The 15,772-nt window shown below is 52.7% G+C and overlaps 8 protein-coding genes across 8 annotated transcripts; 3 read left to right on the plus strand and 5 right to left on the minus strand.

Annotated features, from left to right (window-relative positions):
- Nucleotides 1–278: 278 nt before the first annotated feature.
- Nucleotides 279–1,808, minus strand: N7511_001817 (bifunctional alcohol dehydrogenase/S-(hydroxymethyl)glutathione dehydrogenase; the record flags this gene model as incomplete). Its single annotated transcript, XM_057124242.1, has 5 exons — nucleotides 279–1,131; nucleotides 1,186–1,321; nucleotides 1,441–1,555; nucleotides 1,617–1,631; nucleotides 1,788–1,808. 5 exons carry the CDS (start codon nucleotides 1,806–1,808, stop codon nucleotides 279–281), a joined length of 1,140 nt encoding a protein of 379 aa, XP_056986401.1.
- Nucleotides 1,809–3,375: 1,567 nt separating this feature from the next.
- On the minus strand, nucleotides 3,376–3,827 carry tim9 (protein transporter TIM9; the record flags this gene model as incomplete). Its single annotated transcript, XM_057124243.1, has 3 exons — nucleotides 3,376–3,570; nucleotides 3,666–3,735; nucleotides 3,820–3,827. The coding sequence occupies 3 exons, from the start codon at nucleotides 3,825–3,827 to the stop codon at nucleotides 3,376–3,378; spliced, it is 273 nt and encodes a 90-aa protein (XP_056986402.1).
- A 782-nt stretch (nucleotides 3,828–4,609) lies between these two features.
- Nucleotides 4,610–7,519, plus strand: N7511_001819 (uncharacterized protein; the record flags this gene model as incomplete). Its single annotated transcript, XM_057124244.1, has 3 exons — nucleotides 4,610–4,760; nucleotides 5,009–5,161; nucleotides 5,220–7,519. 3 exons carry the CDS (start codon nucleotides 4,610–4,612, stop codon nucleotides 7,517–7,519), a joined length of 2,604 nt encoding a protein of 867 aa, XP_056986403.1.
- A 736-nt stretch (nucleotides 7,520–8,255) lies between these two features.
- Nucleotides 8,256–9,205, plus strand: N7511_001820 (PIG-F family protein; the record flags this gene model as incomplete). The annotated part of the gene is made up of 3 exons (XM_057124245.1): nucleotides 8,256–8,660; nucleotides 8,711–8,997; nucleotides 9,049–9,205. 3 exons carry the CDS (start codon nucleotides 8,256–8,258, stop codon nucleotides 9,203–9,205), a joined length of 849 nt encoding a protein of 282 aa, XP_056986404.1.
- A 153-nt stretch (nucleotides 9,206–9,358) lies between these two features.
- Nucleotides 9,359–10,159, minus strand: N7511_001821 (enoyl-CoA hydratase/isomerase family protein; the record flags this gene model as incomplete). The annotated part of the gene is made up of 1 exon (XM_057124246.1): nucleotides 9,359–10,159. The coding sequence occupies one exon, from the start codon at nucleotides 10,157–10,159 to the stop codon at nucleotides 9,359–9,361; it is 801 nt and encodes a 266-aa protein (XP_056986405.1).
- Nucleotides 10,160–10,371: 212 nt separating this feature from the next.
- On the plus strand, nucleotides 10,372–12,314 carry N7511_001822 (transcription factor domain-containing protein; the record flags this gene model as incomplete). The annotated part of the gene is made up of 3 exons (XM_057124247.1): nucleotides 10,372–10,461; nucleotides 10,528–11,289; nucleotides 11,340–12,314. 3 exons carry the CDS (start codon nucleotides 10,372–10,374, stop codon nucleotides 12,312–12,314), a joined length of 1,827 nt encoding a protein of 608 aa, XP_056986406.1.
- Nucleotides 12,315–13,287: 973 nt separating this feature from the next.
- On the minus strand, nucleotides 13,288–14,145 carry N7511_001823 (Flavodoxin/nitric oxide synthase; the record flags this gene model as incomplete). The annotated part of the gene is made up of 5 exons (XM_057124248.1): nucleotides 13,288–13,383; nucleotides 13,443–13,549; nucleotides 13,629–13,918; nucleotides 13,976–14,061; nucleotides 14,119–14,145. 5 exons carry the CDS (start codon nucleotides 14,143–14,145, stop codon nucleotides 13,288–13,290), a joined length of 606 nt encoding a protein of 201 aa, XP_056986407.1.
- An 808-nt stretch (nucleotides 14,146–14,953) lies between these two features.
- yth1 (cleavage polyadenylation factor RNA-binding subunit YTH1) lies at nucleotides 14,954–15,715 on the minus strand (the record flags this gene model as incomplete). The annotated part of the gene is made up of 1 exon (XM_057124249.1): nucleotides 14,954–15,715. One exon carries the CDS (start codon nucleotides 15,713–15,715, stop codon nucleotides 14,954–14,956), a length of 762 nt encoding a protein of 253 aa, XP_056986408.1.
- Between the last annotated feature and the right edge of the window lie 57 nt (nucleotides 15,716–15,772).

Genomic DNA, 15,772 nt, shown 5'->3' on the forward strand with positions numbered 1-15,772 from the left:
CGTGGACGGATGTTTGTAGGATGATATGATATTGATGATATGATATGGGTTGGGCATACATCCTGGGATCAATGGTTTCAATCGATCTCCCTACCACCTGGATAGTTACTGGAAATAATTTGATGATCGGGTCCTCAAGGTGTTGCGGGGCTGAGGACCTTGGGATGTTCGCGTATAACTAAAGCTTCTCTTCCATTTAAAAGCTACGCCCGAGGTCTGGATCCTTTGAATACTTCACATAGTTGAGTCATATTTCACATCACTTTTAAGTCGGCTATCTATTTCATGTCAACAACGCAACGGACACAGTCGCCCTCCTTCATCTGGTCGAATGCCTTGTTGATGCCGTCCAGAGGCTGACGGTGAGTGATGAACTCATCCACCTTGAGCTTGCCGTTGAGGTAGTCGTCCACGAGACCGGGGAGCTGGGTACGACCCTTGATACCACCAAAGGCACATCCCTTCCAGACCCGGCCGGTGACCAGCTGGAATGGACGGGTGGAGATCTCCTGGCCAGCAGCAGCAACACCAATGACGATACTCTCACCCCAGCCCTTGTGGCAGGCCTCGAGAGCGGCACGCATCACACCAACGTTACCAGTGCAGTCGAAGGTGTAGTCACAACCACCGTCCGTCATCTCAATCAAGTGCTCCTGGATAGTCTTGCCCTGGAGCTTAGTCGGGTTGACGAAGTGAGTAGCACCGAACTTGCGGGCCCACTCCTCTTTGCCATCGTTCACATCCACGGCAATGATCTTGCCAGCCTTGTTCTTGACAGCACCCTGCAGAACAGAGAGACCGACACAGCCAACACCGAAGACAGCGACGTTGGAGCCTTCCTCGACCTTGGCGGTCTCGACGGCGGCACCGTAACCAGTGGTGATACCACAGCCGAGCAGACAGGACCGATCGGTGGGAATCTTGGGGGTGACGGCGACCACGGAGATATCGGCCACAACCGTGTACTGAGAGAAGGTGGAGGTGCCCATGAAGTGGAGGAGATCCTTGCCACGGGCCTTGAAGCGGGAGGTGCCATCCGGCATCACACCCTTACCCTGAGTGGCACGGATCTTACCACAGAGGTTAGTCTTGCCCGACTTGCAGAACTTGCATTCACGGCATTCGGGGGTACTAGAGGGGTCGTCAGTTGGAGCTTCGGGGCCGGATGAGGTCCAGGGTACATACTAGAGGGCGATCACGTAGTCGCCGACCTTGACGGAGGTGACACCTTCACCAATCGACTCGACCACACCGGCACCCTCGTGACCGAGGACCACGGGGAAAGCACCCTCGGGATCCTTGCCAGAGAGAGTGTAGGCATCTGAGGTGTGTTAACGCGTTGCCCGGGAACGGTCCGTCCATGCCGTGTTGTGGTTTTTTTTTTTTTCCTCTTTTGGAGGGGACTTGGCGGGGCACAAGGAGGGGGAGATCGGAGCTTACCGGTATGGCAGACACCAGTGTGGTTAATCTTAATGCGCACTTCGCCCGCTTTGGGGGGAGCAACCTCGATATCCTCAATGGACAGGGGCTGACCAGCTTCCCAGGCGATGGCAGCCTACACTGCTGTTAGTTTCGAGCTGTGGTGGCGTCATAGGCGCGGGGTTCTCGGGTCTCACCTTGCAAGTGATTGTCTGGATTTTCAGTTAGCCATGTTCAACATTGGGAGAGGCGCAATTGAGTATGGTATGACTCGGATCTGAATCAGACGGTTCATGTGTAAGGTAGGGTAGGGTAGGGTAGGGTAGGTAGGATAGGTTAGATCGGGTAAGGGCAGAGTAGTAGCTTACCTTTCCTACTGTGTCGGCCATGATGAAAAGTCGAGACAAAGTTGAAAAGAAGAAAAGTCACAAGTGGCACTCCCCAAGAAATATGAGAGTCCGAGAGAGGGGGCTAACGTGTGGAGTTCGGAAACGGCGAGGGGAGCAGAGTTGCAAGTCTCCAACTCAGCTCCAAGACGCTGATTCCCCTCACTCCCCCCCACAGATAAGGGAATCTCTTCCGACTCCTGACCGGCTACTGTCCCGACTCGCCCGTCTTATGTCATGACGTTTCACTCCTCGGCTTCACTGCACGTTATAAGGTATAGCATAGGTGACCCAAATATCTTGTTCTTCTCACATTCGATCATGGAGTGTCGTCTGTTTCTTCAGCCCTGATCTATGATGTTCGGACATATCTCGGTATGCTTACAAATAGAACACGGCCCGTGGGCGGAGCTGGACCACGTTTCTACCTGTATGGCGGCCGAGAAAAGTGTGTGAGAGGAGGATTGAGACACCAGATGGGGAGAAAAAGTTGGAGAAATGTTGTCTTCAGAGTAGAAATATCGTTTTCATGTTGGGGGGTTAAAGGCCAAATATATATTCTACTAGAATAGTTCATCCGTGGTCCCAGAACTGAAGATTCAAGTGTCGTTTTGCTAGACATGAGGCTCTGTAGTCCTGGATCGATGTGCCAAACCCTAGGAGCCGGGTATATCTCGGGCAAATCATGAGTCTAGTCTCAGTCGGCAGCAGTGGCTCAGTGCGGACTCGAGATTGGGAGCTCGCCTTGCTAGTACAAGATCCGTTCGGCAAATTGGAGTCAAGGGCCCCCCCCCCCCCCCCCCCCCCCCCCAATGCTGGCCATACCACGATGAAGGGTCCTATCTAGGAGGTAATTCGGTATTTTAATTCACATCTGATGCGGGTGTGCTCCGACGGTTATATTGCCAAGCCTTTCAGCTGTGGTTTGGTGTCAGCGGGGATTTTATGTTGAATTCCTAGCGGAGTCGTTGGCGAAGAGCTGTATGCGACCTCTGATACTGGATGTTCCCCGTCTCTAGATGTACTTGATGATTAACAGCAGTGGGTTGACTTAATCTCAAGGAACCCAGAACTGCTTAGGCCGTGTATGTGAAGGATGGTCTTGTTGATACCAAAGAGTGCTGTTGGCATTGGATCAAACACAAGACACCTTGACCTTGAACGTCTACGATGGATTGACACGTGATGCTTGGGAGACTGATGCCTACTTTTCTGTTGAATTGGCCTTGAGGTGGGCAGTCAGAGGGGCTAACCCGTGGAGGTAGATACCTTCTCTTTGATGAGACAAGCGAGCAACTCCCAAGGCTAGCGGCATCCATACATTCAGTTCATAGCCCAGTGGCTCGAAATTGACATATTGGCATCAAGATTGTGGTATTTTGAGCAGGGAGAGGTAATGATCCCATGCTAATCACTATGGTACACGCAAAGAAGCCGAATCCTGCCTGCTTCCTTGCCAATCGGTCATCGACCGTTTCATCCTCAATGCAGTTGACCGGGAGACGGGCACTCAAGATATGCCCACACGTGGAAAGGTCATCAACAATGCTTCCTAGGGTTATCAAACCCCTTAGTTACCACCCATCTGGCCACTCTGCATCATGGCAGCGTTCTGCTCCTGGAATCGTTCGTTGAGGCGGGCAGAGCTCTTGAGGTTCTTGTCAACACAGCGCATGACGCAGGTCTCCTCGCGGTTGATGAGAGACTTGGTGGTGAAGTCGTTGACACAGTCGTCGAAGCAGCGCTGAACCATCTTGGAGTACATCTGGATGAAAAGCAACGTTAGGATTGGGTAAGGGACATCACCAGGATTCCTGGATGGAGGGTGGAGGTAGCTGTTGGACATGGGTGATCACATACGGTCATGAACTCCTTCATCTGCTTCCGCTCCATGCGGGAAGCGAACTCGCGCTGTTCCGATGCGTTAAGGCTGCATTGGTGTTAGTGGCAAATCAAAATCCCAAGATCACGAGGCATGATTCCATTGCCAAAGAAAGCTCTGGAGAATACTCACCCTTCCATTGTGATAGATGGGGATGATTGTTGGAAGATGCTTTAAAACACGGGTTCACTTAAGCGTCCAGCTCCGAAGCTGTGTCGTAGTAATGTTGTTCCGACCCCGTGACCTAGGTCATGTGATGACCACCCACGTGACTTGAGGCCCGATGACATCACGTGTATCGAAAGCCCAACTTTATGAGTCAACAGGTGCTCTGACCAGGCAGTTCTCAGACGATGTACCAGTTGGGACAGGACTCCTTGGATTGTGAGGGTTGAACCATCGGAAGAGGCAGACTTGCAATCCATGAATAGAACCGATTACATCATCCCAGACCCTACCAGGGCCCAGACACGTTCCACTCCACTTCGATTTCCCGAATTCTGGAATTTCTTTGTCCTGAATCTGTAGCGAGAGATATACTTTGATATAGAGGTCCTCCCAAACAATAAATCCAACTGATCTGAAGCGAGATATAGAAAGACAGTAGAACATCCAGACCAGCGGGTCAATGGGCAATGGACAATGGGCGCAAACTCCCGTATATCACTTAGACCCAAGTCCTCAGGGCTCACTTGGCTCGTGCCCCCTTTCGAAACCCTGACATTTCCCCTTTCGCATCCCTTCCCCGCCATAACTCTCAACTTGCCCTTTTCTTCCCTCTTCATATTCTCTTTCTTTTCGGCCTCTGTGTTGTTATTCTTGGGCCCAGCCCCCCTTCATTTCTTAGGCGGTGACCCAGCCTCAACTCGATTCCTCGACCTCTTCGAAATACCTTTCGAGTCCCACCCCCCTCGGATTCGCCATGGTGACCGTCAGCAAGTCGCACTCGGGCGCTGAGCATGTTCCCCTTCCTACCTCCCCCGAGCCGGGTTCCAACTCCCCGCCCTCGAAACGAGATTTGGCCTCATGGTGGAAACAGTTCAAGCGGAGTACTAGGAAGGATGACCTAAAAGGTACGTACCCCATCCCCCCATTGGTATCGGGGACCTGCCGGCCAAGGCGCCCGCCTAAATGTTCTCGGTGGACTTCCTTCCATACGCGGTGTTTCGCGACCCTGAGCTTCCGGGCATAGGTCTCGCATCGCATGGGGAAGCGGCGGCTGTCGCTCATGGCAGATTGGCAAACTACCCGCTAGCCCTCCTTGCATGAAGGCGTGCTGTCATATCTTGGACACGATCAGCTGACTGGATGGTCGCGATAGAACCTCCCCGTGGAATCTTCGGCATTCCACTCAATGTCAGCATCAAGTATGCGAATGTGGCTATCTCCTTGACAAACGACCACGGCGAAAGCTTCATTTATGGCTATGTACCGATTGTCGTCGCCAAATGTGGCGTTTTTCTCAAAGAGAAAGGTTCGCAAATATTTCCTGGTCAGAGTTGAGGAAGAGGCCCTAATCTTGATTTCAATAGCAACCGACGTGGAGGGCATTTTTCGCCTGAACGGATCCGCCAAACGCATCAAGGACCTCCAGGAGGTCTTTGATTCCCCCGAGCGCTACGGAAAAGGATTAGACTGGTCCGGCTATACAGTTCACGATGCCGCAAATGTGCTTCGCCGATACTTGAACCAGCTTCCGGAGCCCATCGTGCCTTTGGAATTCTACGAACGCTTCCGCGAGCCGCTGCGAATCTATCAGAGACAAGTGCAGGGGGACAAGGAAACACCAGATGCGGAGAAGTTCGACCACGCAAAAGCCGTGGAGACTTATCAACGACTCATCATCGAACTCCCTCCGTTGAATAAACAATTGCTGCTCTACATTCTCGATCTTCTTGCGGTCTTTGCTTCCAAGTCGGATCAAAACCGTATGCCATCGGGCAATCTCTCGGCAATCTTCCAGCCCGGCATGCTGTCGCACCCCCAGCACGATATGTCGCCCGAGGAGTACAAATTGAGCCAGGATGTTTTGATTTTCCTGATCGAGAACCAGGATCATTTCCTCTTCGGCATGAGCGGCACGGCGGCCGACGAGCAGACCATGAAGGAAGTTGAAGCCGGAATTCCCTCGCGCCCGTCCCATTCAACCGTCCGACGATCGGTTTCCAATGCCAGTGCCAACACCGAAAGCCATCGCAAGCTGGACAATCTTCGAAGGAATGTCTCCGTTTCCTCTCGCAACTCTCGCCACTCGAACAACGCTCCCAGCCCTGTGGGGACCCCTACATCAATGACTGGTGGCGGCGGTGGTGTTCACCGAAGCAATACTCTTCCATCCAAGATGGGACCCGTTCTTACCTCTGCGCGCTATGCCCGGGCCAACGAGACTGCTGCCAGCAACCCCTCTGGGCTAGTTGTTTCTCACCAGAGCTCTCGATCTACCAGCCGTACACCCTCGGTTCGTGAGGAACCTGAGCCCACGCCTGAACAAAAGCCCGTGGAACAACCTGTGGCACAACCTGTGGCACAACCTGTGGCACAACCTGCGACACAACCTGCGACACAGCAGGAGGAGCGGAAACCTAGTCAACCCACTTCCGTCTCACCTCCTGGAGGCAATGCTTATGTTCATACAACAACCCACGGCCCCGTACCCCCGGCAACTGCGGAGCGTCTGAGTCTCAGCGAGGCCCCAAGATCTCAGGAGAATCTGCAAACCCCCGTTTCTCCGCCCCCAGCAGTTGTCACCCCCAGCCGTGAACGCAAGCTTTCGAATTTCTTCACCAAATCCCCACCCCCGGAGACCGAGAAAGAGCCCCGACAGCCAAACAGGTTGAGAAAGAAGCGGATTCCTGGTAGCGCAAGCATCAGCGCCCAAAGTTCGACCAACTCCCTTCATGGCCACAGCTTTGATCACAGTGCAGACCTCGAGCCGAAGCATGAGAACCAGCCAGTTGATGCTACCATTGGTGATACTACTCCCAGGCCACCCACTTCCGCCACGCTTGCCAATCGAGACAATCCGACCGACTCACACCTTGCTTTGGTAGAGGGCAATCTCCAACATCATGATAATTCCCTCAAACCCCACCAATCACGCACACCCTCAATGAACTCTCGCTCTTCTTTCACTGACCAGTCCGATCTGGATCAGCCCGATGACGCTTCTCGTCAAGAGCGTCGAGAAAACCGGCGGAGTTGGCGGTTCCCGCGATCATCAAAACGCACCAGTGAACAACTTGGCCTTGGTCTCGCCTCTCCGCCCCTGGTAGCAACCCACCCTGGCGCCGGGATGAGCACCAGTTCAATTGGAAGTGGACAAAACCTTGTCTCAGATCCCCCCAGTCAGCCACTAAGCTTGGATGCTGGCATCCAGCCCAGTACCTCTGCTGGATCGGATGGCGAGAAGAAGAGTTTGTTCGGAAAATTCAGGGCCAAGGTTGCCCAAGTTCGAGACGGTGTCAAGGATGAGCGTGAACGCACAAAGAGCCCAACCCGATCGGATACTGATCCTTCGCTTATCAGTCAACCATTGTCTCCCGTCGCCGCTGCAACCCCCGAACCAACAAACAGCAAGCCTGCTTCGATTGAAGTACCACGAGAACAGCCTAAAGAGGAGCCTGTTCGATCGCCTGTGTCCCCGCTACCTGGTGCCGGTCTCCCACCCCCAATCCCAGAGGAGCCGCATAGTCCAGTGGCGACGATGGCTGCGCCAGTCGAAAAGTTCGAATCCGCTCAATTACCCGGCAGTGAATCTGTGTCTGTTCCTGAGTCCACGATACCTCAGGAGGCCCCGAAAGAGGCAGCTGGACCGTCTTCATCGACCGCCTAGGTTTCTTGAAAGCTGTCCTTTCGTTCTATGCACATTAGCAGGAGTTTCTGGATTGAATTGTCATACGCCATGGTACAATAGATCTCTGAGCATTTGCCCAGGAGTGGCTCATTTTCAGTGCACCGCTCAGGCCGTTGGCGTTCTTGTGCAAGGTCTCTTCGTTTTGCCTTTTTCGAGACGGGATCTCGGGAATTGAGACCTTGAATTTCTCCACCACCTGTTCTACGTTCACGGATATCGAGTTGATGCCTTCCCTATGACCCCTTGTATTCTTTACACCCCCTGTTCTTCTACTTTGACGTCTTTCCCCTTTTTGTGGAGACCCGGGTCTCATAGTTTGCCCCGGGCTTCAGTTGATCATGTTGCCATGTGGTATGAATGTACGTTTTGTCTCTGCGCTTTGCAGCCGGTCTGTTTTGATCTTTTGCCGCGTTTCTATTTATTCTCAATCTGAGGCTCCGCTATGATATCGCTCTGGTATTTATTGGTATGAATTGGATCTCAAAACTTGCATTTTAAAACTTGGATTTCATTATTCCTGTCAATATTCGTAGACGGCCCGAATATCTCAATCCCTATGCTCGTAACCTTGGTTTTTGGCCTGTGCAGTCAAGAAAGTGGTGCCTGGTGGATGAGGCGATAAGGCATCAAGGCCCACCACGGCCAACACGCCAAAACAGACCTTCTTCCATCCCGAACAAGCCGGAACTCTTCAGGCCTCAACAAACATTGCGCAATGGCGTCAGATACTTCTGTATCAGGGCCCCCAACACCGATGGGCCCTGCTGAAAAACCTTCCGCTCCTCCCGTTCATATCCTTTCCTCGCCCGTTGCGCGCATCTATTCCGTTGTGCACCCAGCACTCCTCCTTGCACTATGTGCTGCGCGATTTGAAGGGTTGGTGGAGAACCCAACCAAAGAGCTTCTGTCAACCTTGCCATGGCTCACTGCCATTCAACTGTCATACGCGGTGATCTGTCTCCCGCCCGCCGGGTCGACATCAACAGAGTCGAGTGCGTCCGCCGCTGCCGACGGCAAGACCAGCCCTCGGATACCATCTGGACCTAGTGGCGGTCGCCATGGAAAGCCCAGCAAGCGCAAGCACACTAACAGCTGGGTGTGCATCTGGTCCCGGTTATTGGTATGGATAGCTCAACTAGATGGAGCGCGTAATGCTAACTCTTTGATCAGCCGGCCACGCTCTCGCTTGCCCTGACCTTCCTTCTGGCCACTCCAGTGCTGGCCCTCGTTCTTGTTCTCTTCGGTGCCCCGCTCACAACACACAATAGCGAAACCGTCTTGTGTGCAGCCCACATGGCCGTTCTTAGCGCCACATCTCTGATCTATGTCCACGGTACAGACCGCGGGGCGTGGAATGAGGTCTGGGGCATTGCCCGTCCAGCTGACGCGGTCTGGGGTGGTGCACTCGGCTCTGGCCTGGGAGCATGGTTTGGCGCCATCCCGATTCCCCTTGACTGGTGAGTCTGGCGCTGTATCTATACCGAGACTTGACTAATGTTGAATTCCAGGGACCGACCATGGCAGGCATTCCCCATCACAATCCTCGTTGGAGCTTACATTGGATACGCATTCGGCTCTCTTTTGTCTCGCACTCCATTGCTTTATGGAAAGCGAGTGCAATTCACAGCAGAAGAGCTGGGTAACAAGGAGAAGAAAACCAACTAAAGCCGTTTATGCACGGTGATTATATTATATTCGTGCCATATGAACATTTTCTGATAATCGTTCGGCCTGTATTAATACAAAGCCCTTGGACAACTGTAATTGCTGACTTGGCAACTTATTCAAACAATAAAATTTATTACTACGAACTGTGATCTACAGCTTGCTGGAATCTTGGAAGCTGCCATGTCGCCCTGCGCCTTTGCTGAACTTGGCTGCACCCGCAATGGCCTCTGCTGTAATCACTTTGCTCCCAGACTTGAACTCCTGCGACATGGCATCTTGGAAAGAGGTAGCATCGAAAGCACTGTAGTAGCATGACTGCCGGTCTGTGTTGAGACAAAGCTCTGGGAATGCGATGAGCTGCTGTGCTAGCTCAATAGCGACCCTTAATGATTCTCCTTTCCGAACCACACGACTGGCAAGTCCCATTGCAAGCGCCTCCTGGGCAGTGACAGGTCGACCAGTCAAGATCATATCTAGCGCACGACCGAGACCAACAATGGCTTGCAGACGAACTGTGCCTCCGTCTATCAGAGGCACACCCCAGCGTCGACAGAAGACACCAAACACCGCATCTTCTTCTACAACACGTAGATCTGCTAGTAGACTCAATTCAAGTCCTCCTGCAACAGCGTATCCAGACACCGCGCATATCACAGGCTTTCGAACGGTGAGCCTGGAAGGACCCATGGGCCCTAAATTCCGACCTTTCACCAGCTGCAGGTTCTCACCTGAGGTGTTCTGGCCAATACTGTGAAGATCGGCTCCCGCACAGAATGAACTGCCAGCGCCAGTCAAGACACACACTTTCTGGCGTGGGTCATCTTCAAAGGCGCATATGGCTTCATAGAGTGCTTTGGCAGTTGGAGGGTCGACGGCATTCTTTCTTTCAGGGCGATTGATGGTAATTACCGCGATACCAGGATAGGAGACATTAGCTGTGACCAACTCCATTCCCGAATCTCGAGATTTGTGAAAAGAAAGGTTGTCTGTTGTTGAGTCAAGTTGAAGTTGGGGAGACTTTTATACTCGCCTCGGCACACCCCCGCTTGATCTCCAAGTTTCTCTCCGTCACTCGGCTCTGAGCTGTCAATCGGAGCGCCATGTCCTCGGCATGTATCATATGTCATAAGAGAAAGGTAGTGCATCTCCTGGAGTGGTCAGGGATGTTCAAGTTGCTGACTGGCTTAGGTCAAATGCGACTTCGCGACCCAGGACCCATGCACCAACTGCAAAAAGTCCGATGTGGAGTGCCGGTAAGAGAATCTCGAGAGGAGGGTATAGACAGAATATTGATCTGGCGCAGGCAATACACACGAAAGCGCAAGAGATTCACCAATAGCCTGTCGCCAGGACGGAATGCTTCAATCTCTGCATTGAGTCAGACTCCCCGGAGCTCACAGCCCGTCGACTCAGACCCAACGTCACGGCGCATATCATCAAGCAGGCCTGCGGAGCCAATTCACAATGCAGGCCTTCCTACTAATGAGCCATTCATCAAGGAAGAGAGCTATCGCGGTCGCAGTGAATATCTAGGTGGCAGCGTCCCCTTCGATGAAAATATGGTCAAACCTGGTCGCGAGACTACATACACCAACCCCAAAGCCTCAACAATAGACCTGCAAATGCTGCGCAACCAAGGAGCATTTGAACTCCCACCTTTATCGGTCCAGAATGAGTTAATGGCCAGTTTTCATGCACACTGTGCACCCTGGACACCCGTGGTCGACCCGAAATGGCTGGACGAGAGCACGCCTCCTTCGATGCTGCTCCTTCAAGCGATCTTCTTAGCCGGCAGCAGAGTATCCAAAGCCCATTTGGACTATGGATCTAGCGAGGTGTTCTATCGACGCGCTAAATTGCTTTTCTTTTTTGGTGGATGCGACCATCCACTCATTTCTATTGTCGCTGCCTGTCTCTTGCACTGGTACAATCCTGTTGGACCCGAAGATGTGTCCACTGATACCAGTGGCTTTTGGATTCGAACAGCTGGTGCGATGGCGTTTCAAATCGGACTGCATAAAGAGCCGCCGCCCAACTCTCGCGATCGGGGTCTTCGCCGGAGGTTGTGGTGGTCTTTAGTAGTGAGTACTCCTCCGTGATCTGGATTTATCTCATAAGCTGATGTCCTCAGGTTCGAGATAATATTATTTCGGTTGGCGTTGGCCGACCGCGAACTATCAATCTTCGCGACAGCGACGTGCTTCCTCCGTCCTTGAATGATTTCCCCGTGAACAATTTCAAGGCCCAACTATTTCTGGCTTACTGCGCAATAGCTCGTCTTCTGGGAGACACTGTCGAATCTCATCTCCGGCAAGAAATCTCCCGTCAAAGACAAGTCGATCTCGAGAATGCGGTCTACAGATGGGCGAAACAGGTGATTCCCAAGCTGCAATCAAGTGTCGCGGTCCAGGAAGATGCCGACATTTGCAATCTGGAAGTCTACCAACTATTGGTGATGTACTTTGTGGTACTAACGATCTTACATCGCTCGCCGACACCGAACAGCGTACCCCCGGCAGCATCGTTGGTTGCATCTTCATTCATTGCCGGAATATACGAAGAGTTCCTCCTTCGCGACGAACTCCGATATTTAGGCCCTGTTTTCGCATTCTATCCTCTCTGCGCCGGACTCTCGCTCCTATCCAGCTGTCGCTATGCCCATCTCCAAAGTATAGCAGAACATGAATTAACCGTCATGAAGCTCGCCCTCCAAAAGCTTTCCGAGCGGTGGCTCTCCGCAGTCGGCCCTCTACGCGCTTTGAACAAACTCACCGAAAAGGTGCGAGAACTGGGTCCATTCGAAGGCCCCTCGCCTACAGTTGACTCGGACGCCGCCTCTTTCTTCGAAGGCTTTGACAAGAAACTGTGCAAACAGTGGCGGCTCATCGGTCAATCACCGGCACCGGCCAATGGAGACATGGGCATTGAGCCAACGTGCTCTTTAGCCGACATCCAAGATTCCAACGAGACCCTTCGGTCTCTCGATGACCAACCGGGACAAGAAAGTTATGATCTTTCTGCTCTTGATGTTAGCCTCGATCCTTTCAGCAATAATTGGGAAGGAGCCGGATTTGATTGGAGTGGTTCTTGGCTCCTCAGTGTTTGATGAATACAGCGATTGGCGTTTCTGGAAAAGTTTGGCCCATCTGGAGTTGATGTCTCGGTCTTGTTTCTTCTTTGCTTCATCGGCGTCTCTAAATATCATGTCAGATGATCTTCCATCGACCTTTTTCCCGCCTCTTAGATCGGAGGGTTGAGCGTTCTCATACTTTTTTTCTTCCCACTTTCCAAATCCGCCTTCTATTCAATTTTGTATGAATCGTCTCCCCCACGGCAATCTTCGCCAAATGAGAGGAGCCCAAGGCCGACATGTGGTCCAGCTGCCAAGAAGACCCCCACGCGGCTGTTCTCATCATTGCCCGTAGTCACTTCCAAGGAGAGTATAAATACCTGTTACTAACATAACCCTCTTTCATGCGGTGACATCTAGAGACTTCATGTAGGCTCTTGTGTGTTATGATCGGCACACCTGCCATTCCAATCAGTCGTTTGAGGACGGGCTTTGTGAGTTATTGTCTTATCGGGCTGACGTCAAGACTGAAAGTACCCAACCTGGGGGGTCTAACAATGCAGTCTAACATAATGATATCTCTATCTGGTCACTCTTCAGTTTCGATAGTATCTAATGTAGCATTCTCTGTAGCTGGAAATGAAGATATAGTGGACGGAATAGGAGCACTACGAAAATACGAAAATACAAGTGAAATGCAACAGTAGATACTGTAATGGTTCAATCATCTTCCATTCGGTATAAGATGACCAGGAATTGAGGGGTCATATATTATGATTAAATCGTAACGCCTAGTGAACGCCCCAGAGAGAACAACTAAGAAAACAAAGAAAGACAAGGTGCAATATCACTGAATAGTACACTTCTTAGGCAGACCGCAAGGTCCTTCACTGTCCTTCTCCTTCTTATTTGCCTCCTGAGAGCCCTGTTGCTTGGGCGCCTCGGTCTCCCGGGGCGCTGCCGCAGCAGGGGTCGAGCTCACCGGCTTCGACTCGGTACTGCCATGCAGTCATTGGACCCGAGAGACGGTCTCGTAGAAGGCCTTACCCTGGGCAGTGGCAATCTCGAGCTCAAGAGCGGAGGGCTGGCGAGAACCATCGGCACCCTGTGGAATGTTGTTAGTGTCTAGATCTTCATGGTATTGGAAGTGGATAGTTCACGTACGGCGAAAGTACCGGCACCCCAGGCGCTACCACCGTGGACCTCCTCGAGGTTGGCGAGCAGAGGGAAGACGGTCTTGTAACCCAGAGGGGTGTAGATGAAACCGTGGTCTAGTATATAGATGATCAGTCATGGAGGCTCCCGAGAAGAAAGAGCAATACGCTCCGGAGAGCTTCGGGGTGCACTTACGAGCGAGAGTGCTCATGGCGGCAATGCAGGTGGACTCCTGGCCACCACCCTGGGTGCCGGTGGAGACGAAGAGACCAGCGTACTTGCCCCAGTAGCCACCGGTGGCCCAGATTCCACCAGTCTTGTCCCAGAAGGCCTTCCACTGAGCAGGGAAGTTACCGTAGCGGGTAGGGATACCGAAGAGAACGGCATCGTAGGCGAGGAGGTCAGCGGGCTCGGCAATGGGCACATCAGACTTGGCGGGAGCGTGCATCTTGGAGAGCACATCCTCGGTGAGGGTCTCGGCGATCCTGAAGCCATGGGTTAGTCCCCGGGTCCAGTCATCTATAGTAGACTGATCGACTCACTGGAAGATATCGGCGGAGCCACCGGCGGACTCAATACCCTTCTTCTCAGCCTCGGCCAGGGCCTTGATGTGGCCGTACATCGAGTACTAGACGGCGTTAGTAACCACCATCGCAACCTTGGGAAAGCTTCCAGGAGTGCATACGTAGACAATTGCGATCTTGGGAGCCATGATGAATGATGTTTCAAGTGTATGAATTGAATGAAGGGATAGGAAAAGAGGGGAGGGGGGATGAGCACTTTATAGAAAGTCTCTCCTTCTAAGCCCGTTCGAACCCAACGCCAAAGGTGCCCGCAGTGCCCGCAGTGTCCGCAGTGTTACATAGCAAATCAGTCATCGATGACAGAGCAATTGATCGCTCTGATTGGCTGTTGTCTGCTCCACCCGGATATAGCTCATGTTTAGACGATTCTGACTGAGAACTGACAAATGAAAAATCTGCGGGCATGGGCGGTGATGCTCCTCGTGGAGAGCAGCTCGGAGACCCTTGCTAAGCATCACGAAATGAATGCCTCAACCCTGAGAAGGGCAGGATCAGCTTTGCTAGCCTCAACCCTCGAGACGATGGTCATGATGTCATGCACCCCGGTCATGATGTTCCAGATGTCTTCGAATGTTTCTTCCCAGTTGAATTCCCTTTTGGACGACTTTGGGTCAGCTGACTCGGGCTGACTATCGCCGGTGGGGGCCTTCCTAAAGAGGAGATTGGTGTCCAGACGCTGAAATATACACACACACACTATACACATACACATACAGTACACACAATCTTCCCTTATCGTGATCGACGGGGTTGGCGGTGAATCGGTGGAGTCATCTCAGTGATCATTATTGGGAAAAGTGTGGAAGGGTTAAATCCAAATCGGGGTATCTACAGTACAGTACTGGTCCAACGAAAACCGTCGAACTCCCCCCTTGCCGGGGGACACACTCTCCATGCCATGCAATGTGGCCCAGAAAACAGAACAGAGCAGCCCAGCTAGCCCCTGCCGCGCCCACGAAAGCGCCCACGGCCGAAACCACCGCCCCGCCCCCTCTCGCTGCGCCATTCCCGTTCTCGTTCTTTCTCTCGTTCTTGTTCTTCCCGGATAAGGGCTTTTTCATGTTCCAATTCTTCCTCGGTCTTCTCCGTGCGCATCGTGGGGCGGGGGAGATTTTCGGTCCACCGGGGGTGGGCATCGGCACAGCCTTTGCCATCAGGACAGAAGCCAGCCAGATAGAAGAGACACAAGCGTCGGCGGACGTGGCGCTTGGCACAGAGCGGTCCTAGTTCACAGTAGCCCTGATCGTAGTGTTCACAGGGGGGCAGGCGGGCCTCTTCACGGACATGTTGGTAAAGACAGTCGTCGCCGTTGGTACAATATCCCGATCGGGAAAAAGACTGGCATTCGGGCATTCGCCGCAGGTTGTATTCGTGAAGATATTCGCATTTCAGTCCTTTCTTACACAGCCCCTTGAGGAAATGTTTGCAGACCAAGGATCCGTGGGTGGTCGAGGGGGCCATGCCGGATGCCGTCGTCGTCGAGGTCGTCACGCGAGATGGGGTGGGATGGCGATCGGGACAGGCAGGCCCCAGTGGACAGTGGCCTTCACTGTAGGCTTTGCAGACAGGTACATCGCTGGCCAGTCCGAAGCCAAAGCTTTTGCGGAGGAAGGGTGTGAATGTGAAGTCGTTGTAGTTGGGATCGCGCGTCGGTTCGGCGGAGATGAAATGCATCGCAGCACTCTGTGTATCGGCCATGATGTTTCGGAGCTTGAGCTAAAGCTCACGTAGGCAGGGTGCGCAGGTGGACGTGCT

The sequence above is a fragment of the Penicillium nucicola genome, assembly GCF_028828085.1.
Source record: "Penicillium nucicola strain IBT 29836 chromosome Unknown utg000002l, whole genome shotgun sequence".
NCBI classification, from domain to species: domain Eukaryota; kingdom Fungi; phylum Ascomycota; class Eurotiomycetes; order Eurotiales; family Aspergillaceae; genus Penicillium; species Penicillium nucicola.